The sequence below is a fragment of the Ixodes scapularis genome, unplaced genomic scaffold (genome assembly GCF_016920785.2).
Source record: "Ixodes scapularis isolate PalLabHiFi unplaced genomic scaffold, ASM1692078v2 PGA_scaffold1__304_contigs__length_218370807, whole genome shotgun sequence".
Classification (NCBI taxonomy): Eukaryota; Metazoa; Arthropoda; class Arachnida; order Ixodida; family Ixodidae; genus Ixodes; species Ixodes scapularis.
Window position 1 is genome coordinate 174328623 of NW_024609846.1, and position 27036 is coordinate 174355658.

The 27036-nt window shown below is 45.5% G+C and overlaps 1 protein-coding gene across 1 annotated transcript; it reads left to right on the forward strand.

Annotated features, from left to right (window-relative positions):
* The first annotated feature begins 1351 nt into the window (after positions 1-1351).
* LOC120849275 (ficolin-2-like) lies at positions 1352-20967 on the forward strand. Its single transcript, XM_040221464.2, has 5 exons — positions 1352-1589; positions 3771-3904; positions 8639-8747; positions 11585-11755; positions 20591-20967. Exons 1-5 carry the CDS (start codon positions 1412-1414, stop codon positions 20917-20919), a joined length of 921 nt encoding a protein of 306 aa, XP_040077398.1. The 5' UTR covers positions 1352-1411; the 3' UTR covers positions 20920-20967.
* Positions 20968-27036: the final 6069 nt, after the last annotated feature.

Consider the following 27036-nt stretch of genomic DNA (forward strand, 5'->3'; position numbering starts at 1 on the left):
AATGGGGAGAAGAACAACAACGGGAATTCCACGAGCTAAAAAGACGACTCCAGTCGCCACCGATTTTTGACCACTTCGACCAATCAACCGAAACAGAAGTTCACACGGACGCCAGCAATACAGGACTCGGCGCGGTACTGTTCCAACGACAGGAAAGTACAGGGCGCGAGATCGCCTACGCTCGTCGGATGTTGTCGAACGCGGAACGATTTACTCGACGAGCGAGAAGGAATGTCTTGCCGTCGTCTGAGCCATCACAAAATTCTGCCCGTACCTGTACGGAAGCCCGTTTTGAGTGGTCACAGACCACCACTCGCTTTGTTGGCTCGCAAACCTGAAGGATCCATCAGGAGGTCTCGCGCGGTGGAGTCTTCGACTTCAAGGATTCGACGTGAGTGTGGACTGCAAGTCCTGCAGAGACAGGGTATAACCGTGGGCACTCACTCTGCTGGCGCCACCTCGCTGTTGCCGGCTGGCAGCAGATCGTGTTCATGTTACGGTTGCCTTTGACGTGCTTCGAATAGGCTTCTACAAAAAAAAAAGAGTTTAAGCGCAGCTACGATAAACAAGTACAGCCATGAAACAAAAGTAGCACTATAGGCACGAACCCCTTGAATTCTGGCGACTTCCAATCGGCAAATTAAGGGATTCGCTATTTTGCCCCAAATTAGCTACATCAAAAATCACCATGGCGGTCGTCAGAAAAAAGCGGTCTGAAAGCCTTTAAAAAAATGGCCTTCTCAGCGCTTCCACATCTGAGCCTGCTGGGCTGTGAAACGCCTTGTGAGCATACGCTCTAGGTCTGTTGTACAACATATCAGACGCTTTGCTTGCGTCAAGAGCTTGGTGACTCCGCATTGATCGCCCGGTTGATAAGCGCCGAAGATGTCTAAACTTCGTTTCAGCTTGCGTCCGAGCGCGGCCAATGTTATGAGCCGAAGGGCCAACCAAACAGCCAAAGAGGCACAACGGCATGGCGTACTCTCTGCAGTGATAGGACCAGCCGGTATTCACCGCCTCCCTGTGCGCGTTCCTCCGCCTGCTTGTCCTATCAAGCACAGAGAGCACACCATGACGCTGCGCCTTTTGCGCTGTTTGATTGGCACTTCGGCTCATAACATCGTCCGCGCTCGGACCGAAGCTGAAACGAAGTATAGAGGAAACGCGTTTTAAAATCACAGCTGGCACGCACCCGGATCTCTGCCTTGTCTAGCATAGTCAACGTTAGTGCTCTGCTCAAACTTTCCATTGTGTTTCAACACAATGCACCCAATTAAACTGAATTTTTTCAAGTTGAAATTTCTTCTTTTATTCTTTGTTGTATGCTGCATGCGTTCATCTTGTTTATCCTTGGGAAATTTTCATGCTATATAAGACGGGAGAAATCATATTATAGCGTTGGTTACGACCTATGCGAACCTCTGAACCGCCGACAAAAAATCGCGACATGTTCGTAGCGGTCCTTTTCCTCCCCTTTGTAGCCGGGAACGTCTTTACGGAAAGCAGCCCCAAGCAAGTTCCGGAAGTAACTGAAAGAAGAGAATATGGAAAAACCTACACGATATTTGACCCTTGCAATACGCACAAAGGTGAGACCACTTTTTCTATTGAACCACGTAGAAGGAACAGTGTTGTTGAATAAGCAGCTCTATGGTTAATTGTAGCAACACATCGGGCGTAATGTACAATGGGCGGCACAGTTAGCTCGAACAAGAGATTGACATTTCATTTTAAAGTTTAACTTCGAAAGGTCTTTGTCAGGCACAAAACTTTACCAGTTACGTGAGATTCATCAGTGAGGATTTACCGGAGTCCTAGTAATTTTAACGATAATCTTTAGATTTTAGGAGCGAGGCAGAAGAAAATTTGGGGATCACTTGTTCGAGCTAACAGTGTCGCGCAGTTTGCTTCGAGATATAAATTTTCCTATACTTTTGAGATATATCGTATTCTCGCTATACTTGCTGCATATCCAATGTAATTTTGACTTTTTTCCCTCTAAATGCAAATAAGCCTGTAATGTGAGCTCTTTCCGCCTAGAAGGTGTTTCTTTCAAGCGACGGCCAGATGAATACCGGAGCGGAAGACTGGCGGATCAGTGTGTGCGTCGCCGCGTTCGCGAGCGTCGATGGCTCTGTTTCCACGGCAGCTCGATTGTGGTTCTCCGCAGCGCTGGGAACGGCCAGCCGAGCGCCTCTTTTTGTCCCGGGAAGCAAAAGTGCTGAAGGCGACCGCAGTGAGCGGAATTTAGCCTGGTGGCGCTGAATATAGCGGTCATTGTGTCCGGGGCGAACGAGTGGGAGCGGCACAATGCCCGCGGGACGCAAAAGCATTGCACGTGAGCAGGGGTGACAAATCACGTTTACTTTATAGCTAAATTACATGACAAGTTACTTTGCTTGATAGGGCTATATTGTAGTAATTTATATTACAAATGAATACAGCATAGAGTTATCTATATACAATTAATATTTACTTAAAAGTAACTACACTTCTTACACGTGTGATCTGCATAAGCCGCTGTCTGATGCCTGCCACGCCAGGTCCAAGGCGTAGGAAAGCTGATGGTGAGGTAATAGAGAGGAGTTCCGGAGGCAAGGTGTATGGCGTTCAATATTTGCGGTTATTCCCCAAATCTAGATGATTGCCTTCACTGCAGCTCGTCTCTTTGGACGGGTGAAACAGATATGTTTTCCTGCTTCGTTTTCTGTTTCCCGCAGCCAGTTGGCCACCCGCTTCGCTCGAACGCTCCAATGAATCAATTATGCCCAATACGTCAGAGATCGAAAAATATGTTTTTTCCCCGTATTTCTGCGTTCGGTGACATCTGTTTCAAGAAAAATATGTACCAAGTTAAAAGGTAAATGAATGCCCTTTAGGCAAAACAGAGTTTAGGACTCGCTTTTTTCTTTTAGCTTCGTAACTGCAAGGAAGTAACAAATGAAGTAACAATTTTTTTTGGGGGGGGCCCCCCCAAGAAAAAAATAAATAAATTACGGGGTTGCTTTTAGCGCTATAATGAACTACACATTGCCGAACGCCCGTTTTCTGCCAAAAGGTAGCGCTAGAGGTCGGCACCAGATGCCAAAGTTTCAGCCCGAACCGATATCTTCTTCAAACGTTATGCGCAGCTCAAGTTCGTCGCTTCTTTTGCATAAGTTGTGGTCATGTTAGGACGGGAAGCTTCGATTGGCTCTGATTGAGGAACAGTGGGTAGACCTGAAGACAGCTTGCTTTGTGGTCTACCCACTATTAACCAGAGCCAATCAGAGCTAGACGCTTTGACGCCAGCATAATGCCTGCAAAAGAATCAGACGAACTTGCGCTCGGCATAAGTGATTTCCTGAAAATTTCAATATGAAGCTGGTGCCCACTTTCGCCTTCTTTCTTTTTCTGGTGACATAGAGCTCCATGCATTCGAAAGCTCCGTCGGACACAATTTTCCTTAGAAAATTACTTATACATCTTGAATAGGATGTTGGTTCTGGCTGAAACTTTGGTATCTGGTGCGGACCTCTAGGGCCACCTTTGGGCTGAGAATGAGCGTTCGGGGACGTGTAATTTACTTTCGAGGTAAAAAAAAATATCTTTAAATATTTTTTTGGGGGACATTCTGTACTTTCGTGCCTTTTCCCTTTCAACTGTGACAGTTTGTGACACTAGCGATTCCTGTGTCGCATCGCTGACCGCACTACTGGTGGGTTCTAGCACAGTCCCTAGTTTTGCAACGTTGATAAGGAACGGTTACATTACGCTTTATTTTTTTGCAGCTGGTGGCCGAACAGTAAGTTGTTTCCAGTTGCTAATGAAAGGACACACCAAGAGCGGTGAATATGATATCAAACCTGATAATAAAAACATCACCGTGTATTGTGACATGGAGACGAATGGCGGCGGATGGACCGTAAGTGTCACCACTTACTTGAGGTTTACGTATTCACAGACAAGACAAAGCGCAATGTTGCTTTTTATTTTGACGAAAAAGGAAAATGTAATTAAGAGAGGCAGAGCAACCATTTCGGAATCGCAAGTGTTTCTTTTTGTTGCTGTTTAGCTTAACAAAAGTAAAACAAAACATGTTGCTTCACACTAGAATAGTACGTTGATTTCACCGTGCAATTGCAAACCAAGAAAAAAAGCAGAGTACCTCGCAAGCCGCAGCCGCAATTCGCGACTCCAGCGCCCTATGGGGGGGCGCCACCACCAAACAAACATGGCGGCTGAGTCCAGGTCGCGTCGGCTCGGCCGGGCCGCCTGAACGGGTGGCGCATTGAATTTAACAGGTTTTCTTTTCTTTAATGCCCAATTTTATAGGTATCTAAAATGCGACAGTTACGCGTAGCCGGTGCACATAAACTTGCAGAGCATAGTTTTGTTTTCCCCGTGTTTTTTTGTTCTTTTCATATCAAACTTTCGTATCAGAGATTTCATTCAAAACCGAAACTATGGGCTCCGGAGAGACGGCAATAGACTCTAATCAGTTTTAATCAGCTAAGGAAAGCGGCGATGCCTACAAAATGGTTCCACCGAGAGTAAACTTCAGCTAACTCACATGCGTCGACCATGCGACTTATCTGTCCGCAAAATCGAGCTTTTGTGGCTCGGTCAACAACACAGGCTGCAGGAAAATCACGAAATTTAAGCAAGCGCTTCTGAAGTCAAAGAACGTGTTAACCCGCCGGCGCCCCACTAAGCACCTGATACTCGTATTTCAATTCATGTCTTAGTAGCAATCGAGAAGTTGTTTTGATGAATATACTGGTAATGTATTATATTACTTACTATGGGCTTCACTAAACTAATATTAGTATATTCTTCGGGTTTAAATATAAGCTTAGTTTACTAGCTATGAAGTGAACTGCTGAATAAAATTATATTTGACAGACAGAGAGATACTACTTAAACTCAGCCAAATGGTAGTAGCCGGTAGCACGGAGACGAATTCGGACAAACTGAAGAGAACCTTCATCGGAGACTTACGCAGAACCTCTCTGCACTGAACTTCACTTTGAGTCCTGGACGGAGAAAATGAATATTTTTTTGTGGCCGGTCAACCTGAACAATGTAGACGTATATTGCAAGTGGCTTCGAAGGGGGTATAATATAAATATTGGAGGCGCGATAGGTCATAATGCCGTGACAGCTTATAACTTTGCGAGACGCGTCCCCCACCTTTTTAAAGCAGACAATTTCCTCATTAATCGTATGCAGCGTGCAGGTTTTCCGGAATCAAGTAATTGCAAAATCAGTCCAACTCCTTCGTTGTGGTCCAGAGGCTTTCTCGGCGAAAAGCAGCCAAGATGAATAGCCAACGCACCGACCGGCGTGGGTGGCTCAGACTTGAAGCTAATCGAACGCAGCCAAACTCAAGAAAAGCAGCTATCGAACCTTCCCTTTACTTGACTGTAACGTTAGTATTCCCTCCGGTGAAACACCCCGTCTGTCGTCCCCAGTCCACTGTTCTGCATCCTTATAAAGAGACCACTTATCAATCACCAAGTAGTCGTAACTTTGAATGTGATTCGAGACAGTCAAGAAATCAAAACGTTTTTCCGTGATTCCTCCGCATCCAAGAAATCGAAAGCACGCGACCGTGTCTTGTGGAGTAAGCGGGCTTTCAAACACGTGATGGAAGGAAACAATCTACTGAAGCTTCACCAGACTAATGAACAATCAGGCAAACTTTAAAAAATTTTCGGACCTTCGTCAAATTACATTGTTCGCCACCGCGCCGACAACACGCATCCGCGAAAGCCACCAGAGACGCGGAGGGGCGCGGGGCGACCTGGTCCGGCTGGTTCCTGGTTTTCCCGCTTGGTGGCGTCCGTTTTGCTGAAGTCGCGAATAGCGACTATCGGAACCACCTCACGAGGTACACTCTGAGTAAAAATGGAGAAAAAAAGGTAGCAACGGCGCATTTTCCTCCCTTCTACTGACGCGCCCCCAAGCGGACACGAGAAGAAGGGAGGAACGAGACGTCATCGTCGTCGGGGAGGAATGCCCGATACTTCACGTCATCTGATCTTGTTGTTACACCACTGATACGGGAACACAGGGTCACATCGGCGATAATTCCAGTATTCTGTTCACAACGCACAACACGGCCATCTCGATGTTGCTGATATGTTGCTGACACGCAGAAATACAGAATGGCGTTGACTGTCGGTTGGCACTCGGCATCAGAAAACAGAACCGAACTCAGCACAGAAGGCACCTAGGCACCCGGCAGCAAAACCTGAATGTCTTGGACGCAGTTTCCGCGATTTCCATAGCGTCGTCAACGTCGACACATCCACTATGGGCTCATTGTTCCGCATAGTCCTCATGGTTCCGCGTGGCTTCCGCAGCCCGGAGATGGCAAACGTAGCCCAGGGTTCGTAGCGCTGCTGGCACTGCTCCGGAACTTCGCTGTTTCTAGCGGCTTCGTTTGCTCGTTTGATAAAATTAGTGGTAAAACGTCAATGCAACCGAAATGTTCTGCACGTTCGGACTGGGAGACGGAATTACAGGCGGCCTTCGCTGCCGCTGAAGCTCAATTAACTCAATTACATTTATTAAACAGCGTGCGCGACGTGCCCGAAAAACGAAACCGAATGTCGATGAATCGGGAGGGCGGAAGCTTTCTCCCGTCCGCCTGGAGAAGGAGAAAAACGTTTCGTTCCTCCCTTCTTCTCGGGTCCGCTTGGGGGCGCGTCAGTAGAAGGGAGGAAAGTGCGCCGTCGCTACCTTTTCCTCCATATTTTCTTAGAGTGCACGTAAAGGAAGAGTCGTTGCTTGCTACGACTACACACGGAAATTAGACTCGTGACCCGAGGAGTGACTGCTGTGTGCCGGGGATATAACAGGCACCATTCGAGAGCACCGGCTGCGTTGTAGTCTCGGAGCAGGGCTTAGAGGTTTGCGACCAGCAGGACGCAAAATTGACCTGCAGCTTGATTTGTTACTAGTAAACAGGAATCAGCTTAAGAAATTATGTTAATACGAAAGCTATCCCATGAAGTCGGATTGACTGCGACAGATTGGCTGCGGCCCGCGCGCCGCGGCACCGCTCTGGAGAGCGGTGGGTGCGCCGTTTTTAGAGCCCGTCCGTCAAGCCTCTGCGGAGGATAGCGGGGCGCGCATCTTGTATAATACGCTACGCATACCGTATTTACTCGAGTAATAGCCGCACTATTTATGAATAAATCGCGAAACACATGCGCGTCAAAACTGTCCGATCCGGCGTGCGAACTGTCGGGAAGATGGCTGCTCCGAATCGCCGCACAGGACGGTTCGCGACACATGGTTTCCGACGCGTCGTTGCGTCGCTCCCTTCAGCTCCGCCCAGTTTCGGGTATCCCTCTACCGGATATATGAATGGATGATAATGGCTATATTTATTACGGGCTCGCGCCACCTAGCCTAGAAAACGAAAATACTTCCCTCGCCCTTCTTGATTTTTCTGAATTTAAAACAAACATATTTTATTACATTCTATTAAAGTGTGCGTGTGTGAAGATTTTCCGTGAGGCTACTTTTCTGCTCAACATCACTTAATCAACGTTGGACCGGAGCGGACCTTAGGAGCCATCCCATCGAAGCGAGCACTGCCTACAAATCACGTGACTATGTACCGCGCGCATTGCTGCGTCTCTCCCGAAGTTCACGTGACACTCACATGACATTGGAATGGCTCGTAGCGTCTGCTGCTGTTCATCGTTAGGTGGAACGGAGTATATTCGAGTTTCGACGGCATCGATTGGTCCCAGAAGGTCGGCTTGCTTTGGCGCGCGAAATCAGCTGTTCGTTTTGTGCGCGCGGAAAAACTCGATGGCCTCCGTTTCCTTCACAACCACGACTCGCGTCGCGTGACGCTCCGCCCCATCCGCTTCCCCGAGCCACGTAGCGCCTCCTCATCCGATCGGTCCAAAAGTCACATGACAACATGACCTTCGCGCCATCCGTGCTGCCATTGGCTGCGGCCCTCCGAAAATCGGACAACGGTGCGGCGATATCTGGCAAGTTGGTCGCACGCCGGCGCCGAACGGAGCCCCCGTCCGACGCTCCGGTGCGACGAAAACCCTCGCCTCCGAACGTGGTTCCGGCAGTTCGCACGTCGGATCGGACAGTTTAGACGCGCATGTGTCTCGCAAAGCACATGTACAGCCAATCATGGAGTTTCGCATAAATATCGCAGCAAATAACTAGTTCGAGAGCACCAGTCTTCATACAGATGCAATCTTCACAGATGGTATCTTCGCACGAAGACGTTATCTCTGTCCTGTAAACCGCTGGAATCATGCTGTCGATCGCGGTGATTGGCAATCCGTGTGCTCCGCAGAAACGCGAACCCTTAATTTGTTCTTCATAAACAGTGCGGCTGTTACTCGAGTAAGGACGGTACGTGTGCTTTCGCGTTCCTACACGTACGTGGTCTTAATTGTCCTCCTGTAATTTGCATTTAACGGTCTTGGCTTGGGGCCGCAAGGGTAGCGCCAAGACCGCCTTTGCGAGGCAGCTCGAAAGTGTTTGTGTGTTTCTCTAATCGGGTGAGAGAAAAGCAAGTATTTTCAGGCGTAAATGCCAAAAGTACACTCTAAGGAGCATAAGATTCTGGAGGCAAACTTCGCTTCGTGATGACTCTTCAATCGACTTCCAGGTGATTCAACGTCGGGACGCATCTGAAACATACGAAGAGAACCTCTTCGAGAAAACGGATGAAGAATACGAGGATGGATTTGGAAATGCCTCGGCTTCATTCTGGATAGGCAAGTACAAATATACGAAAGCAGCACTTGTTTCTTACATAATGCAACCAGCAAGTACTATAAAATGCCTAGGAGCCTGCCAAACTCCCGTGAACGGGCATTACGTTGATAGGAACTAAGGTGTCACGTGACACAGTGGCGTCACGTTACCTGGTAACGCCACGTGGTTAGTTCGCCCAATAAATTGAGCAGTGAACATTTAACTTCGTGTCGGTTCGTCGAATTTATAAGCGGCGTTGCACCTCACTCTATGTTGGATGACAGCAACGACTGGTGATGTAGCCTTCATATACCTAAGTTTATGATTGTAAACAAGCTCCCAGTATTACATTCACTTAGCTCCCAGTATTATATTCACTTGACGAACATATCCTTCTGCTCATGAATACAAACAATCCTAAAACTATCATGAGTCGCCATCTGCTGTGGGAGCATATAAATATATCGTATTACGATGAAAAAAAATGAATAGCTATTCTTGTAGTAAGCATGTATTGCGTTCAATGCCCTATATTAATCTTGATTCAGTCTGTGCTTCTGTACTTCGTTTCAGCTTATGTCCAGAACTAGCGTGCGATACGAGCTAATGGGACCAATCGCGAGCAGCGTCAAAAAGCGCCCGTCACTATACTCGGCGACAACTTTTCTTGGCAATGCATTGGAAGGTACAAGCACGCGTCCCCTGTCCCAATTTGAGTGTACGCAGGCTCTCCTTTTCCTCCATTTCCGGGGAGAGGAGGAGAGCCCACGCACACTGAAAATGGGAGAGGGGACGCGGGCCTGTACCTTCCACTGCATTGCCAAGAAAAGTTGTCGTGGAGTATAGTTCTTTTTTTACAGTGAAGCTGTTTATGGCTAGGGTTACGTGGAATTTTCATGCGCGTCAACACAAAAGCTCGAGGTACAGCTAAGCACTTCTTATGAGTTGTGAATGCGCAAGCACGCACCGACGCTCTTCGCTCCCTTTGTCGTGTGGATGCCTGAGGCGGCGCCATTTCGTCGGTGTCCAGACGAGCAGAAGCACTGCCGACGATGTGGATGTTGAGGCGGCGGCATGTTCGTCGGCGACGAGACGAGCAGAAGCCACGGAACGCGCGCCAACGTGTCGGCGGTCGGTGAAACTGACGCACACCGTCAGTTTCAAGGACCGGCCACCCTATAAGCTGCATGTCCGGCCATTGGGAGCCTCGTCGACGTGCGCCGGCCAATGGGACCCAAGCGTAAAAGGTGCCGTGGCTAGCTTTGCGCGTGGTTTCATGGCTGGGAGCTAGCGAAAAGGATTTAAGAGCCGTTTGGCGCGGTTTCAGAGCTGATGACGTCGGATCGCTCCATGAGACAGTTAATGCTTTCGCATTAAAACTCGCAGAACCCTCTCTTTGTCGTCGTTCCGAGCGCTTGCGTGCCTCGTTTCCATCCCTTCTCCTGGGGTGGCGGTCTCGCCGCGCGGTTCTACTTTCTGCCGGGTGGCGGTCCCGTCGCGCGTGTCCAGTTTTTTCCGGCTCCTTGGGGCGGCGATAGTCGTCCACGCGAATGTATATAAAAAGTCCAGAAAACAAGTCGCCGTTCTCCATTTTCAATTTCACTTGACTTCTCTCGTTGTAATGGGGAAGTTGTGCATAGTCCGGACTTTCGAAGAGCAACGCGCCTACGAAGGGCAACGCGGGAACGGCAACGACAATGTCAGAGGTGGCGGCGGGTGGCAAGCACCACCCATGAAGATCGTGCATAAATGTCTTCGTACCTTAGTTCAATATTCTGTGTCACGTCTGCGTCGTGTGCTAAACAGCTCCGATGGTCATCCACCTTCAAAGAGTGGAATGGCTCATGGTTTTTCTTTTTCTGTTTATGATTAATTTACCGATGATAGAGCAACCAGAGAAACATGGCGAACACCATGATGGCGCCACTTTGACGCTGACTGGTTAGTCTTCTCAACTCGGCGCTTCGGTTCCGTTCTGGCTTAAAGAAAAACTAAAGGCGTTTTGTGTTTAAAAAATAAAACAAAACACTTAAATCGTCTTCATTGGGCCTCAAGGATTACAAATGTCAACATTACATTTCAGATCAATGCGCCAAGCAGCCACAACAGCACATGCCTAAAAAATAGAGCTGAAGCCCCAACTTCCCGTCGCGTTCGGCGTGAGGAGGAAATCATGACGTGTTATGAAGAGATCTGAACATTTCCTCCCTTTCCCCCCTTCCCCAAATTTTCTTTACGATCGATGGTCTGAACCGTATTCACTGTAGTGTGAGCCAAACTCCTTGCATTAAACAGAAAATGGAAGAAGTAATATCGTGTTTGACTAGCACCTTCATCTTGATCATGAGCACAAACACTTATAGAAATATAATTATAGAACTATTATATGCTCCCACTGCCATGGGAGAATATAATTATATTTATAGTTACATGAATCAAAGAAACGTGTGAATCGCTATCCTTTGAGCCGCAGATTTGTTTTCTTCTTTTGAATGCACTATCTTTAGATTGGTTTGACCTGTGCTTCTTTCTAGTCAACGCCAGGCCAGTGAAGTTAATAAATTCAGCGAGACTTTGCATCGATTGCAGGATTTTGTATTTAAAACGGATGGTAATTCAGGCATCTTTATTCACTTTACTGACGCCAGGTCAGTAAAGTCAGCGAGTCTTTACCATCAATATGCTGGGTTTCAGGTTTAAAATGTGATGCTCATTCCTGCAGCTTATGTTAGGGGTAAGCTTACGCCTTACCTCAATCATAAAATAATCAATTTCAAGAAACATTTATGAGTTAGTCTTACTTTGCAGGATGTATTGGTGTTTTAATCCTGAATGTATTTCTTACATTCCACTAAAGGGACCAACAATATTCATGCCCTCACGAGCCATCCAAGTAGCGATCAAGTTCTCAGGATCAAACTGACAAAAGAGAATAAAGAAACAATTATTGTGCAGTATGGTAAATTTCAAGTCGGTCCAAAAAGCGACAGGTACAGATTGACCTACGCCAAATTCTGGAGCCCTAATGGTAAATATCGGCCCTTTCATCATTCCTCTCGTGCTCTGCGCTCGCATCGCCTGCAGCGTTGCGTTAGTCGGTGCTTGCTGCAAGTTTTGGAAGAGTCGTTTTATCAGATTAGGAACAAGGCTTTAGAAATTTAAACATTACCTCAGCAAGTGACGACTAGCACCGTACTGGCTTAGTTAGGATCGATGTTGTGAATTCTAGTAGCACTAGTGTAAAGCGTGTCGGTCTTAGCGCTGGATAAAGGGAAGGGGCTAAGCAGACAGAAGCTGAGGGCCTACTCTGCGCAAGTAGAGGAGGGGGAACCATTATTTCGATGTGCTTAGTTGTAACCCCAGTTATTTATTTATTTATTTATTTATTTATTTATTATTTGAATAATAATGCCGGCCTACTTTTGTGGGCCAAGGCATGTGAGTTCATATGTGACATATCAACAGCATAGCTCTAGTTATACATGGCTTCAAAAAACATAGTTGAGAAAAAGTAAAAGGGATATAGTACAAACGCTTTCCAATAAACAGAGGTAACACTCGGCAAATAATTAGTCAAATGGATTTAAAACTCCATCTAAGGCGCTGACAAATGAATCGAAGGTGGCACTGCCTGTAGTGTTGTGAGGCAGGCCATTCCAGTCTCGGACAGTTCTCAGAAAGAAAGAGTAGTTAAAATGAATTTTCTACAATGAAACTCTCGAAGAAGATTGTCATGCTTCTGCCGTGTGACTCAACTGAGATTGTACACACGATAATCTTCGAACTTCAATCCAATCTTATCCTGTATTAATTTATACAAAAAACTTCGACGCTTCACTTTTCTGCTGGTCGATAACTGGGTTAATCCGGATAACGCATAAAGGGATAACACAGACGTATGCCTGCCGTATGCATTATATATAAATCGGAGTGCCCTTTTTTGCACTCCCTCAAGTCTGTCAATCAATGACTGCGAATACGGATCCCATAAAATGTCCGCGTATTCCAATAATGGAGGAATCAAAGTAGTGTACGCAACAAGCTTAATTTCCGGGGTACAATGCCGCATAGTCCTTCGAAGACTCTACAGTTTACGAGACGCTTTTGCGATAATGTTCTCTAAGTGAACAGACCAGCTTAAAGTAGACGTGATGGTGATGCCCAAATATTTATAAGAAGTGACAATTTCAAACGGTACTGAGTTGATAAAATAGCAAACCAAAACTGGAGACTTCTTTAGTGTTACTCTCATTCGCACGCATTTTTTTACGTTCAAATTCATCTGCCATGCTTGACACCAGGAAAACACAGATTGTAGGCTACTGTCCGAACATAATTGATCGCAAGTGCATGACTCTTTGGCAAACAAAACACAGTCGTCGGCGAAAAGACGGCACTGAATCCCGGGCTTATCTAGACGCAAATCATTTATAAACCCACAAAAAAAAAAAAAGGACCGAGCACGAGCACGAGGAGCCAGGGCTTTCTTCTACTGCTACTTAGGTCAGTTTAAGTTACATTGCGAGGGATTTGAACACACGGAGTAGCCACCTCGCAGTAACGGCTGATAGCCTGCCTCGGAGACTTTTCTCGTTTTCTTTTCATCACTGGTAACTGGCGACGGGAAAAGTGGCATGTTATCACCTTATCTGAGCAGGAGCTGGCTTCGCTGAAAGAAAACCTAATTACGCTCTTCGAGAAACACAACCAGATGCGGGTGGTCGGGTCAGTTGCGACCTCACATCCCTGGTTTGATAAAAATATACAAGTACTCGCACACTTTCAGAAAGAAGGTAGTAGGAAGGTAGTCACGGCAGCAGTTGGTGGCCCTCCATGACCGTTACTACCACTTTACTAACTGTTTCACCTGACATACGCCGCAACAGTAAACACGATTGTTAATAATACTATCCAACAAAGTCGGAGTAGTAATTATTACTTCCTTCTAGTGTGGAGAAAAAAAATCAAGGTGATTTGAATTACGATCTATATCGTGATTTCAATCTGACCAGTTTTGCTATGACGATTTGAATCAAACCTTACTCGCCAAAGTGTTCCCTATATTTCTTTTATCTGATGCTTTCTATGTGCATTTGTCTTGAATTTAAATTTAGGAATCCTCGAAGGCTTTATATCAGGCAGAACACACGAGTAAAAAGGAATGTTCTTTTGGGAGCAAATCTGAGCGTTGAGCTTTCTTTCTACCTTAGTCTCGGCCTGTTCTTTGTCCGTCTCTTTCTCTGTCTGTCTCTGTCTCTGTATGGCTCTGTCTCGGTCTGGCTCTGTCTCTGTCTGGCTTTGTCTGTCTCTGTCTGTATCTGTACGCTAATGTAAGCTAAACCGTTTTGGCGAAAGGGTGTAAATGGCGAGGCGTACGAGCGGCGCAGCTAATATGGAGTTTTAGAATAACGTACGCAAGTTTAGCGCACGCTAGCGTTAAATTTAGCGCTTGCGTTAGCGCACACTATGCAAGAGAGTTTTAGAATAGCGTTTCTCCGCCGCGACCTGGCCGCGATGCAAAAGTCCAAGCATCTCACGCTTGCAACGTTACCAAGATACAGTTCCAATTTTTATTTCACACACGAAATGCTGTAACTTAAATGATAAAAAAAAAACTGCTCCGACTTTACTCAACAAGATTAACAATTTAATCAAACGTTTCGTCTCCCATCCGGGAAACATCGTCAGTGAAACTTACAAGCAGGAATGAGGGAAAAAACTTCAACAGTCCTATTTAAGCAACATTAAGCAACATAATTACATTTTCGCAGGGCTGGTTTCATGTTGTTCTATGCCTTGCTGCAGGCTGAGTGCTTTTACTTAATGTTCTGTGACGCCCTTTGTTTTTCTTCTTTTTGCCCCTCCCCCACTATAATGCCTTCACGGGCGCTGTGGGGTACATGTAATAAATAAATAAATAAATAAAAGTCCGCGTACACATCGGGGAGGGGGCCGCGGTTGGAATTGATTGGAATTGGAATTTCCCGGACGGGAGACGAAACGTTTGATTAAATTGTTAATCTTGTTGAGTAAAGTCTGAGCAGTTTTTTTTTTTTTTTATCATTTAGATTTGGTTAAACAGGAGAATGCGACGCGAGCCGTCGACCGATCATGTCCGCTTGCGTCCCCTAGGTAAGAGAGGTCTCGTGTGCTGACTTTCGCCGAGAAACGTTCGCGCGTCGCAAGCAACAAGTTGCCGGTGATCGTTTCCAAACCGCGTGCAATACCAGCCCGCATTGAAAATCGCAGTCACGGGGATGCCGCCGACGTCGCAGTCACAACGCCGCCAAAGCGGCCGCAGAAATGGTCCTGGGAGCCGCCATTTTTGTAACTGTGCTCGTCTTGGCTTTAACCAACTTTTTTCCACGAATGCTCCTTGAAAAGCCCAAAGACTCTGCGTACGCGCGCAATTTCCGAAAAATAGCGCACGCTAAAATAGCGCGCGCAAATCGCGAAACGTGGGTAGCGTTCGGCGCATGAGCAGTGGCAACGACGCTATTCTTTGCGTACGCAAAGCTTTAGCGTGTGCTATTCTAAAACCCTCTAATGCATTTGAAGCCGAAGGCTCCCGTTTTTTGTATGCAAACTGTTTTAGATTTCCAGCATCCCGAGTTCCTTGACCACAACCGGCTTTTCTGATTGGAAACGATAAGGTGAAACGTTTGGCGCACGGCGCATGCGCAGTGGGAACGACGCTATTCTTTGCGTACGCAAAGCTTTAGCGTGTGCTATTCTAAAACCCTCTAATGCATTTGAAGCCGAAGGCTCCCGTTTTTTGTATGCAAACTATTTTAGATTTCCAGCATCCCGAGTTCCTTGACCACACCCGGCTTTTCTGAATGGAAACGATGAGTTGAAACATTTGGCGCACGTGAATACACAGTTAAATACCGTAACTCTATGGCGCTAAAGCGCTCCAATTGTCTACGCAACCTTTATTCACATTTTATTAGAATGACGATATGCCAGAGTACTGCGCATAGGACCATTTGCGACGATTGGACAATGTACAAATCTAAAATGCAACAACTAGCTAAAAGTTACATCCCAACTGTGACATTTTTCGAAAGCGCTTCTGCTCCATGGTTTAATGGCACCCTGAAACGTTTAAGCACGAAAAAAAAAAAAAGACTCTTTCCTGAAGCCAAAACCACGGAGTGCAACTCGGACTGGGATAAGTTCTATAGTGCCGACAGACAATTCAGAAGTGCAATCAGAACACAAAAACGAGCATTTTATAATGCTGATCTCCCATGCATGCTGCAGAGCAACCCAAAAAATGTTTGGAGAGTTGTAAATCCTAAACCTGATATTGTAATAAATCTTAAAAACGACGATGAGTCTTCGGCTCCTGATGATAAATGTGCAGAAAAATTCAATGATGTTTTTTTGTTCAGTGTTTACACAAGAGTGCGATGATATTTTTTCTATGGCTTCTCCTGCCTTTCCTACATCCATGGTTGGGATCACGTTTGAACCGGCTGGCATTGTGAAAATCATCGACCCCTTAAGATTTCTTCATCAGCGCGTATTGACGAAATAAATGTAAAGGTGTTGAAGAATACTAAAGATATATCTAGCGTAATATTGGCAAAGCTTTTTTCACAGTCACTTTCTACTGGTTCCCTGCCATACGACAGGAAGGTGGGGAAGATCGTCCCAATCTACAAAAACGGAAACCAGTGCTCCCCTTCTAACTACCGTCCCATCTCCCTAACAAGCGTGTCGTGTAAACTAATGTAACATATCATCTACTCCAAAATCATTCATCACTTGTTAGAGAGCAACTATATCCATTCCTCCCAACACGGCTTCCGAAAAAACTTCTCCTGTGAAACTCAACTCGCGTCTTTCGTTCATGACCTGCATGTTAACTCAACTCTAACATTCAAACTGACGCCATCCTTCTAGACTTTGCTAAAGCCTTCGATAAAGTCCCTTACAGACGTCTCATATACAAGCTTACTCAACTTAACTTAGATCCCGCGATTTTGAACTGGATCATTAGCTTTCTTACGCATAGACATAATTTGTTACCGTTAACCAGTCATCATCCTCTATTGCCGAAGTCACCTCAGGCTAGGGTGACCACGCGTCCCGCGACTCGCGGGACTGTCCCGCAATGAGCGCTCGTGTCCCGCGTCCCGCAAGAAATATCCAAATCCTCAAAATGTCCCGCATTTTGTATTGTCGCAACATCCATTACGCAAGTTATGATGCTTCCTAACAACGGGCCACGGGGAAGAGCAGAGGTCGCTGATAAACGTGTGAATCTCGATGGTAGGCCATTTTATATACAAGCACTGCGGAAAGCGACCATCATTCTTGCAGAAGACAGACGCGCATACGCCGTTGCGCCTCTCGCCTTGATGGCAAAACATTGCAAGTGAAAGTCACTCGCCAAAAGTTGAAAAATAAACTATTGTAATTATTTGCAAACCATACTGTGTCGTGCAAAAGGGTTGTTTTGGAATGCTTTTTTTTTTTTTAGTGAAGACGGCCACACAAGGAAAAAAAGCCTACAACTCACAACGATCGAAAAAGCAACAGCATTAGGTTCTAATTTTGTGTAGGAGCATGTTAGTATAAGAATAACTATCGACAGAAAACAATAAGCCGAAAAAAATGTATTGTTTCTTATTTCGTTTTCATGCGTTCGGGTGTGTTGCAGTCGATATTTATGTTTTCAACTTAGACACCTTTAATACAATATTTACAAATACAATTAAACAAGGAATATATCACTGAGTGAAAATTATTTTAGCTTAATTGTCGCAAAACCATTCGCAGGTGTATAATACGCTTTTGGACAGCACAAGATTTCGGAGTGTGCGTGTTGGTTAATTACCTTTAATGAGGCGTCAAAATACCGTCCACCTTTTATACCCCCCCCCCCCCCCCCCCCCACCGGGTCAGGATGTCCCGCATGTCGCCGGTAGGAAGGTGGTCACCCTACCTCAGGCGCTCCTCAGGGATCGGGCCTTGGACCACTTCTATTTCTAATATACATTAACGACCTACCCGTATCAATCACGTCGCATATTCGCATTTTCGCTGACGATTGCGTCATCTACCACCAAGTAACTAACCCTTCGGACCACCAACTCATTCAAGATGACTTCATATGCATTCAAGCATGGTGCGAAGAACGGCAGATGTCTCTTGACGTTCAGAAATGCCAGCTCGTGTCATTTACACTTCGCGGAAACCCCTCCGTGTTTTCCTACCCACTTAATAACGTACCTCTGCATAAAAGCCTTTACTATAAGTATCTCGGAGTCCACCTCTCATCGGATCTTTCCTGGGCCACTCATATCAGTCCCATTATCTCCACTGCTAATCGCGCTCTAGGCTTCTTAGAACGTAACCTTAAGCTAGCCCCTCCACATCTAAAGCTACTTGCTTACTCATCTCTTGTCCGTCCTAAACTGGAGTACGCATCTGCCATCTGGGACCCGCACCAGGCCTATCTCATCAATAACCTCGAATCACTCCAGAATCGTGCAGTGCGTTCTATCTACTCAGATTACTCTTCCTTTTCTAGCGTAACTAATCTTAAAATCCGTGCAAACCTTCCTGTCCTTTCTGTCCGTCGTAAACTTGCTGGGCTATCTCTTTTCCACAAATTTTACTACAGCCAGTGCCTCCGGTCATCATACATCATATCTTCAGAACACCGGCTTCGTCGTACGGGACATAACACATGGTTGAAAAAACCCCAAGACTGCGGGTAAACGACACAACACAACACGTCGTAAGGCGCCCCAAGGCAAGAACCGTCACCTTCCAGAATTCATTTCTTTCACGCACTGCCATTGATTGGAACGATCTTCCCGAGAACGTCGTCATCACTCATGACCCGATAGAATTTAAAAAAACGCTTGCTAGAGTCCCCACTTTAGGTTTGTACGAACCATCTATATGTATATAGTTTGCCTTTTACGTTTGTGTGTTTATGCTCTTTGTATGCGAGTTATTTTTGGCGTGTTTTCTACCCTTTTGTTTTACGCTGTGTACTCACCCCTTATGTAATACCCCCAAGGGGGTCCTTAAGGTATCTAAATAAATAAATAAATAAATAGATAAGTCGGACAATTAACAATTTGTTGATTAACTTTTTTATTAGTGAAAATCAAATCAAATCAAGATTATTTGTTGTCACATTTTACATGACAGCAGGGACTCGGACAAAAAGCTGCTAAAGAGCAGCTTGACAAAGGTCCCAGCCCCCGTGCACTTTGCGACAGTTTTAAACACAATTTAACAACGTTTACGTTGTTAAATTGTTACGTTTACGACTTTCTTGGTGAAGACTTGTTCATTAATACAGTTAATATTACAATTTAACAACTAAAAATTTGAACCACAACAGTGTACAGAGACGAGTACAAACCAATGCAAAAAGCCTGATTTATACAATACTAGATTTGATGCAAACATATAGACGAAAAATACGCAGGCCAGTGAGAAACACGACTAATTAAAGCAATGATAAAATCGTACATAAAATAATACATCATATTCATAACAAAAACATCAGCAGTATTCAAAAATCGCATAGAAAAGTAAGTTCTTTTAATGCCCTATGTGATAGGGATTCTAAATGTCGACCCTTTCTATACAAACTATTTAACATGGTGGACAGTCTGGAATGAGGCGTCTGATTTAGGTAATTTGTACGCGTTGGGCGAATCATCCAGGGCTCATTTTGTCCTAGCTTGCGTAGGATGATGCGATGTTTTAGGTTAGTTAGTTTCATAAAATGAACATTATTGTGCTGAAGAACCCTGTGATACGTTGACAGAAGTTTGTAAGCATACATTAGCCTGACGGGTTTTACATTTAGGGATTTAAATAGTGATTTAGTGGGATGAAGAAATGGAGTTCCTGAAATTGCACGTACTGCCTTCTTTTGTAATAGATGCAACTTATTTAGATTACTTTTTGTTGGTGTGCCCCATATCAGGGTACAGTAATTTAAGAGAGAACAAATTAACGTACTATGTATAGTTAATTTAATTCGAGTAGAAAGTAAACGTTTAAATTTTGGGGTTCCAATGAAAAACTTAGGAAACTGTGGATGTAAATTTTTCATCCGCGTTTGCACACCGGGAAGCCTTGCGCCTGTTGCATAAAGGCCCGTTCACACTCTTGCGAGCTCTTAAAACTGGGTGCCTTGAAACATCTTACGACGAAAGGACACACTGACGCCATCTATTGGGTAGCAGTGTAAACTTGGTGGTATGACATATTTTCTCTTTCTCTCGTGCATTATCCTTTCTTTCTTGGCTCGAAAAACTATGTCAACGTAATAAACGAGCCTTTCTCATAGGTATTACGCACATTTGATCTCGGAAATCCCGCAAAACATTTGCTGTTTTGAAATGTAGTTCCAGGGTCACCGCATAGATGGCGCCAGAGTGCCAGTGTGTCCTCTCGTCCTAAGAAATATTAAGAGCTTTCAACCGCTCTCGTCTCTCTCGGTCGTACTCTGTTACGAGAGTGCGAACGGGCCTTAGGTTGTAATTGAAGCACATCCCCGCGCTTCCCACGTGCTTAAAGTATTTCTAAAATCGAATGATTTAGTGTTTTCCTACGACACTCAGCAACTTTCTGACTGAAAACATATGTTTATATTTAGTAATTAAAAGGTAATTCACAAATTTTGGTTAATTCCCCAAGTAATCGCAACGAATAGGCTCCTACTTTATGTGCCCCTGGCCGTGTAACTCACTTGCACAAAACGCAGTAGTGCAGCCTTTACGGATTATTTTTATTAACTGTGTAAAATATATTTGAACACCCTGCAGAATAGTGTTAGCGTGGACAACGTTATTGATTCGTCCACACTGTGTTTGCGCAGGTACTTACCACGACTACGACGGGCTGGTGTTCCACAACCAAACCAGGTTTCTCGTCGTGAAAGAAGCCGAAACGGGTCATTTTTGCTCAGATTCGCTAATTAGTGGTGGCTGGTGGATGACGTCTTTTGGTTGCCTTTTTTCCAATCTTAATGGGCGTAAATTCAAAGGTCATGTTCCGTACAGAAACAGGGGCCATGGTATTACCTGGCACAAACTAGACTATTCGAGTTCCTACCAAAACGTCTACGAAACTGTGGAAATGAAGATCAGGGATGTCGATTATAAATTCTGCACGGGCCAAATGGCAACTCTGTTCTCTTATTCCTGATGTTCAAGGCGAAAATCACAAATTTGAGCCGAAGCCGCAATTCATTATACGTCCTAAGTTTCTGGCTTTCTTAATTTTATCTGGGAACATCAAAATAAATTAATGAATAAAATGCTACTTTTGGAGTTCAGTGGCTCTGCACAACTAGGGTGGACCTTTTCAATGCCAGATGAGGTTCGAGCCCCATTTTAAAAGTGCCGTACAACATATGTGTTCGTACAGCGCCATTCGGAGTTATTTGTGCTTGCTGTAGACGGCAACCTGGTCCACGCTGCGTTATTTATGATTTGCGGTCTTTAACGTGGACCACGCACAAGTGAAGACCTATTTAACATTTATTACGAGGATTCTTAATACATAGCAGAATATTTGACTTAAAATTGCATCTGATGCCTATGTTGTACAGGGGTCGTCAAGGGAATGCAGTACGGCCGACAACTTGTGATTTACAGCGATATAACGGGGATAGCTGTTCGTGAGACACTTCGTGGTTTCGCTTCGTCGAATGCGCTCCATATCGACGCGCCACATTAGATTCAACTGTGTCCTTTTCTAAGCATCGGCCTTTGTAGAGGATCGTGAACTACCGTTTTAGTTGCTCGGCATCTCGGTAAGACAAGAGAAGGTCAGCCATGGCGGCTGTAATTTGGCGCGTGTGTAAAGCGTCTATATGTTGATGGAGCAGTCAACGGTGCTAAATTTTTTTTTGTCTTGAGTGTTCCGGGCCGTGTGTACTTACAATGTCTGCGTATGTGCGCAAGGCGATTGGCGTGTGCCTGTTGCCGAGAATGTATTGAGAGAAACCGAAAATTACTGTTCAAAATTGTGTTTTTTTAGAACTAGCGAGTTTTTTTTATAGAAAGGGTTTAGATATGCTGTCAAAATCTCTATCTGTGTTTTCAGAGCGCAGCTCTGAGGCGCCCGTTTCCGTGTTGAGCGCCGTCGGCGTCGCCGTCGCCGTCGGCGTAACCGTGAGGTCACGTTACCCCACCCCCCCAGGTCACGCGACCCCCCCCCACCCCATGATTACGTGAACCCACCCCCCCCCCCCCCCCCGAGAACACGTGACCCTCTGTACCCTTCCCTCTTCCTCCTCAAGAGCTGCGCTCTAATTCGGCGTTACAGGACGGTTGTAAACGGCTTTCATTTTTTTGTAGAATTACTAATCAATTTCAATTCAGCAAGTTGAGTAGAACATCTACAAAACAAAAGCGGTTAAAATGGTATAGACAGTGGATAGAAACGTTTGTACATTGTCCTCGTAATATCGTGTTTCCTCGAGTTCACTTCTTATGAACAAGGCCGCTGCGTCAACCTTCCTGCAGAACAAAGATAAAGCCAATGATAGCGTTCTGCATAAAAAAAAATGGAGCAAGTATTGAGGTTGAGAACAGAACTCTCCCTAAAATGCCATCTGAGCAGATAGCATTTTCGCCTGAACTCTTATCTCTGCCCCATAAATCGCGGCCATATTTTTTTGCCAATCGGGGTGAATCGCTGTCCCCAAGGTGATTCGCTATTCCCAACAAACGCATGCTCCTAGCCGAGATAACATTTCAACGACACGGCTTAAGTTTAATAAATATTCATGTTCAACTTTTTTGTGCTGTATTTTTTATGAGCCCCTGAATAGTGGACAAATTCCCGCGGACGGGAATTAGCAAAAATCGCTCCGGTTTTGAGAAAAGGTGAAAAGAACAAATTCGCTAACTACAGGACAGCTTTTCTCACAAGTGTACTATCGAGTAGGAATAAAATGCGAACAGCGTAGTGGCGTGGCCTACGATACATGCTGCGCCACCTAGAGGCAACTAGGACGTGATAAAACTACGGAGAGGGAAGGGGGCTGTGAGGGTGAGCGCCTATACACCAACTCATCTCTGTGACGTCACGGCGCGGTGGTGGCGCGTCGGTCGCACTTCCGGTCTGGGGCTGTGGGCAGAAGTCCCCATGCCAGACGTGTATTCCTGCGTTGTTTTGAAAGAACCAGTCAAAAACCTGCCTTCTCGTCAAAACGCCGCGACTGGGGCCGTACCAAAAGTGTCGAGAAAGGTTTGAAGGTCAGTTTTCACGTGCTCGGTTCGTCCAAGAATCTGGATATGTGCCGTGAAAAGGGAAAAGCAGACGCCGTCGGACAACGATTGCTTGGGCGGGAAGCACTTTGGGTTGAATTCACGGACACTTGTGGTCATCAGATTTATTTGTTTTGTTCCAACATGAACGCCAGAAAACTGTCAAGTTGTGCGGACAACCTGTGGACTACGTTCAGTGCGTCTTCAAGCTCAAACGGCCGCCTGATCGTTCGAACTGTCGTCTGCTCTTTCAAACGTTTCTGCTTGTCGTCTGCTCTCTTAGACGACGCCGGCCGTACATTAAATGTTGGCCCGGTACTTGCTATACGAAGTAAGTGCAGGCCTCAAAAGACTTAAGTTTGAAGGTTGGTAAGTAGGCTCGATGTAAACAGTAAATAATAGGAGATGATCATTGTAACAAGTGACCATCACTGACTTGCTATGCCTAATTGACTTAGTCCGATTCTACTTGCGATTTTCAGTATCGACGTCGACTATCTCAGCTACGGTACAAGCTTTTGCTGCCCGAGCGGCGTCGCGACTGAAAATTGCGAGCGAAATCTCATCATGCGAATCAGGTTTTATCGTACAAACTGCGGCGTCCACGCGGAATGAATCACCACATGTAACATTATTCACACGAAGTTTCGCGGTGTAACGAGCCTCGGTAATTTCGCTAACACCGCTCAAGTAGTCAGAGATCGCCAGGAAGACGTCGAATCAACAATTCAAACGCGAAAAAGAGCAGGGGGACTCACACCGACGCCGACAACATCGCATTTCAATGGTTTGTTTATGGGCGACGGCGAGCTTTTTGCCCACACCCCCATCGCGCATGCGCGGCGCCGGTGGCGTCCGCTAGGGGCGCTCCGGTTTGTTTGTAAACATGAGTTGGTGTATACTCCGACGTGCGTACCACTCTGCAGTTTTGTGAGTTCGCAGTTGCCTCTAGGTTGCGCAGCATGAGCATAGAAGCAACGCGCTCCGCTGTCCGAAATGAACCGAACGTCAGTGTTCTACGTCCCCGGCGCCCCGCCCCATCGAGGGGTGGCCAATTACAAAAGAGACAACTTTCGCCCAATCTGGCGGGTTCTCAAAAGTTGGGTGACCATGGGCACGGCCGCGGGATAGAGGATTGACCGTATAGGGTGCCCTAAAGGGGGATGACAACGAAGCCACGAAGCTGTTGTCGGGAAGGAATGGGACGACGGGCGCGTTGTACAATGTGGCATACAGAGATTTGGATTTACCGCTGAGCTGCTGCTCGAAATGGTGAGACCACATCGGTTCCTTTGCGACAGATGTAAATGCGATTATAGGGAAGAACAGCCAAGGAAAGAACGTGCGGTGGTCGATCATCGGGGTCGAAATGTGGCGTAAGACGTGATATATGGGAAACGTGCTCGGAGTGGGTCTTGTCGTTGTCTAGGGGTTAAAAGCGCTAAAAACGACGGACGAGTAGGAGAGACACACACCACAGAGCGTTTTGCAGAAGGGTTTGGATTTGGGCTAGTTGGTTGAACATGTTTAGGGGTTAAAAGCGCTAAAAACGACGGACGAGTAGGAGAAGCTTTTGGTTTGCCTTCTCCAAACCAAAAGGGTTTGGAGAAGCCAAACAATTTTGTCGTTGTCGTTTTTAAGAGTATAGACAAAAATAAGTTTTTATAGATGTCTGATCGTTATCGGCGACCCGAACGCAAGCTCCAAGTACCAAAACTGTTTTGGCGGCGCCCATTGACGCCGATCGTCCGCTGCATTTGGTGATAGACGCCGGCACAAAGTAGCCACATATTCGGGGTTACAAAATTGATAGTAGTGATCGAGGGAAGTGAGAAATTGCGCACGAAGTTAATAGGTCATACCGGTTATACAGTCTTCAGGATACAAAAGTTCAACGCAGAATTTAAAAGGTGCAGAAAGGTTTCTAGGCTATGTGGCGCATGCTACCACCCAATATAAGGGGGCACAGCCACCGCCGGCAGTTCTGTTGCTGCTGGTTCGAGCACTCCACCGTCCCCGCACCGCCCCCATTTCGGCACGGCGCCGACGGCGCTTGCGCCGGGACGGGGCAAGAAGCCGGCTGTGGGAATGAGGCATCATTCTTTTCACCATACGTACAGACGCACTCCAAACGTGGCGTTTTTAACGCGATAGAGTTTATGAGCTCGTTTCCCAGAAAAGCCGGCGTCGGCGTCGGCAGGATGGGAAAATCCTGATTGGTCGATTGGGTCATGATGTCACAGCCATATGAACTTGCGGGGGAACTTCAAACAACGCTCACGTACGGAGTGCGCGTTGTTTGAACGTGACGTCACGCGTGAAAGGAAACTGTTTCAAACATGACATGTAATGCGAATGAAAGGCCGCCGCATGTTTCAAAGTATTTCACTTTATAAAGTAATTCATTTGCCTTAAAGAAAGAAAGGTGAAGTTTTTTGGGCGGAGGCGGGATTCTGACCCACGACCCTTCGGTTGAGAGCCAGACACGCTACACTCTTAAAAAAAAAAAGAGTCGCTATGACTCTCTTTGGGGGGTATTGGCGCGCCGCAGAATCGACTCCAGTTTGTAGAGTCGCTCGACTCTTTTTTTAAAGAGAGTCGCCACGACTCCTTTGCGCGCTACAGATTTGACTCCTCCACGACTCCAGTTTGTAGAGTCACTTGACTCTTATTTAAAGAAGAGTCCTGCGAATCTCATCACACTAGAGTCATGGTGGTGTATGGGCGACTCCAGGTGACGTAGTCAACTGCGACTCTTTAACGACTCTTATCCAACGGAGAAAAAGAGTCACACGACTCCTTCCTGGTAATCCTCGTGACTCTGTAACAAGAGTTGTGAGGACCCTCCTTTTATGAAGAGTCCCCCGACTCCTATCGCAAAAGAGTCATGCGAGTGTATGAGCGACTCTCCGAAAGATAGTCAGTACTGACTCTCACTTTGTCTGGAGTATAGCAGCCCTAGTCAAGTATCAGTTTGTTGAACAAAGGGAGGCATTGTGATCGCTAGGAGACTTCTTGCCGCCTGCGAGGTTCAACTTGAATTACTCTAAAATAAGTGTAGTCACATCAACTGTGGGAAAGTATAAAGTTGAAATGGAAACTTCGATTCCACCTAAAAGAAGCGGGAACATCAATTATCTGTGTGTAAACGTCGAAATGCAGAACTGACATCTTACAATTTCCTGTAATAAAACATGGAAAAATGAACGATGATGGTCTTAACGATGCTGAACTGAATGCTGCTCTAAAATTTATCATGAAACACATCAGAAGCTTTCAGGACAGCATTGTTTTGTTACATTGGAATTTGCACACAACAATTTTTAATCGGCAGCTTAACTTTCTATTAGTTTGGTTATACTTATCATTTACAATAGGTTGTATATCTTTTTTGTCACATGTCTATACTATTGGCAAGAGCTGGTGTGAACGAGCATGTTCTGTTGCTTTATGCCTGCTTTGAGTGGGCAGGTGGGTGGCAATAAATTGCAGGAATCTTCAAATTTAACAATAAAGACAGCTGTTTTCTCTCAGCTCATATCACTGCCATTTGTGGAAATGCAACTTCATGAGTCCTACCATGCAGGCACTGCAAAACAAGCCACAAGTATTTAAAACAATTACTTTATTAGAAATTAGTGTGATACATATTGGTTCAAAAGCCTGCTTCGGCTTATCACAGGGGTTTTATCACAAACACTAAACAAATAACATCATAAGAAATAATTCTAATACACAAAAACTGGTATAACTATTATACAAGAACGAAAATAAATTACAATGACAAGTTTTGTGAAGGCTTGCTTTGCCTGCTTGATGTTGAGGATTAAATTAGAATTAAAAAAAGTTACAGCAAGTTTCCTAAAAGATTTGTTTGCCTACTTGCTGTTTTTTCAAAGCTTTGTTTTTCTTTTTGCAGTTTCTTCTTCTATGGTTTCAATCCTCATATCAACAGATGCACAAAAAAAAATCTAACAGAAGTTTAGATACACAATGGAACACACAAACCTTTGTATTATAGCTGGAATATTCACCAAATACATAT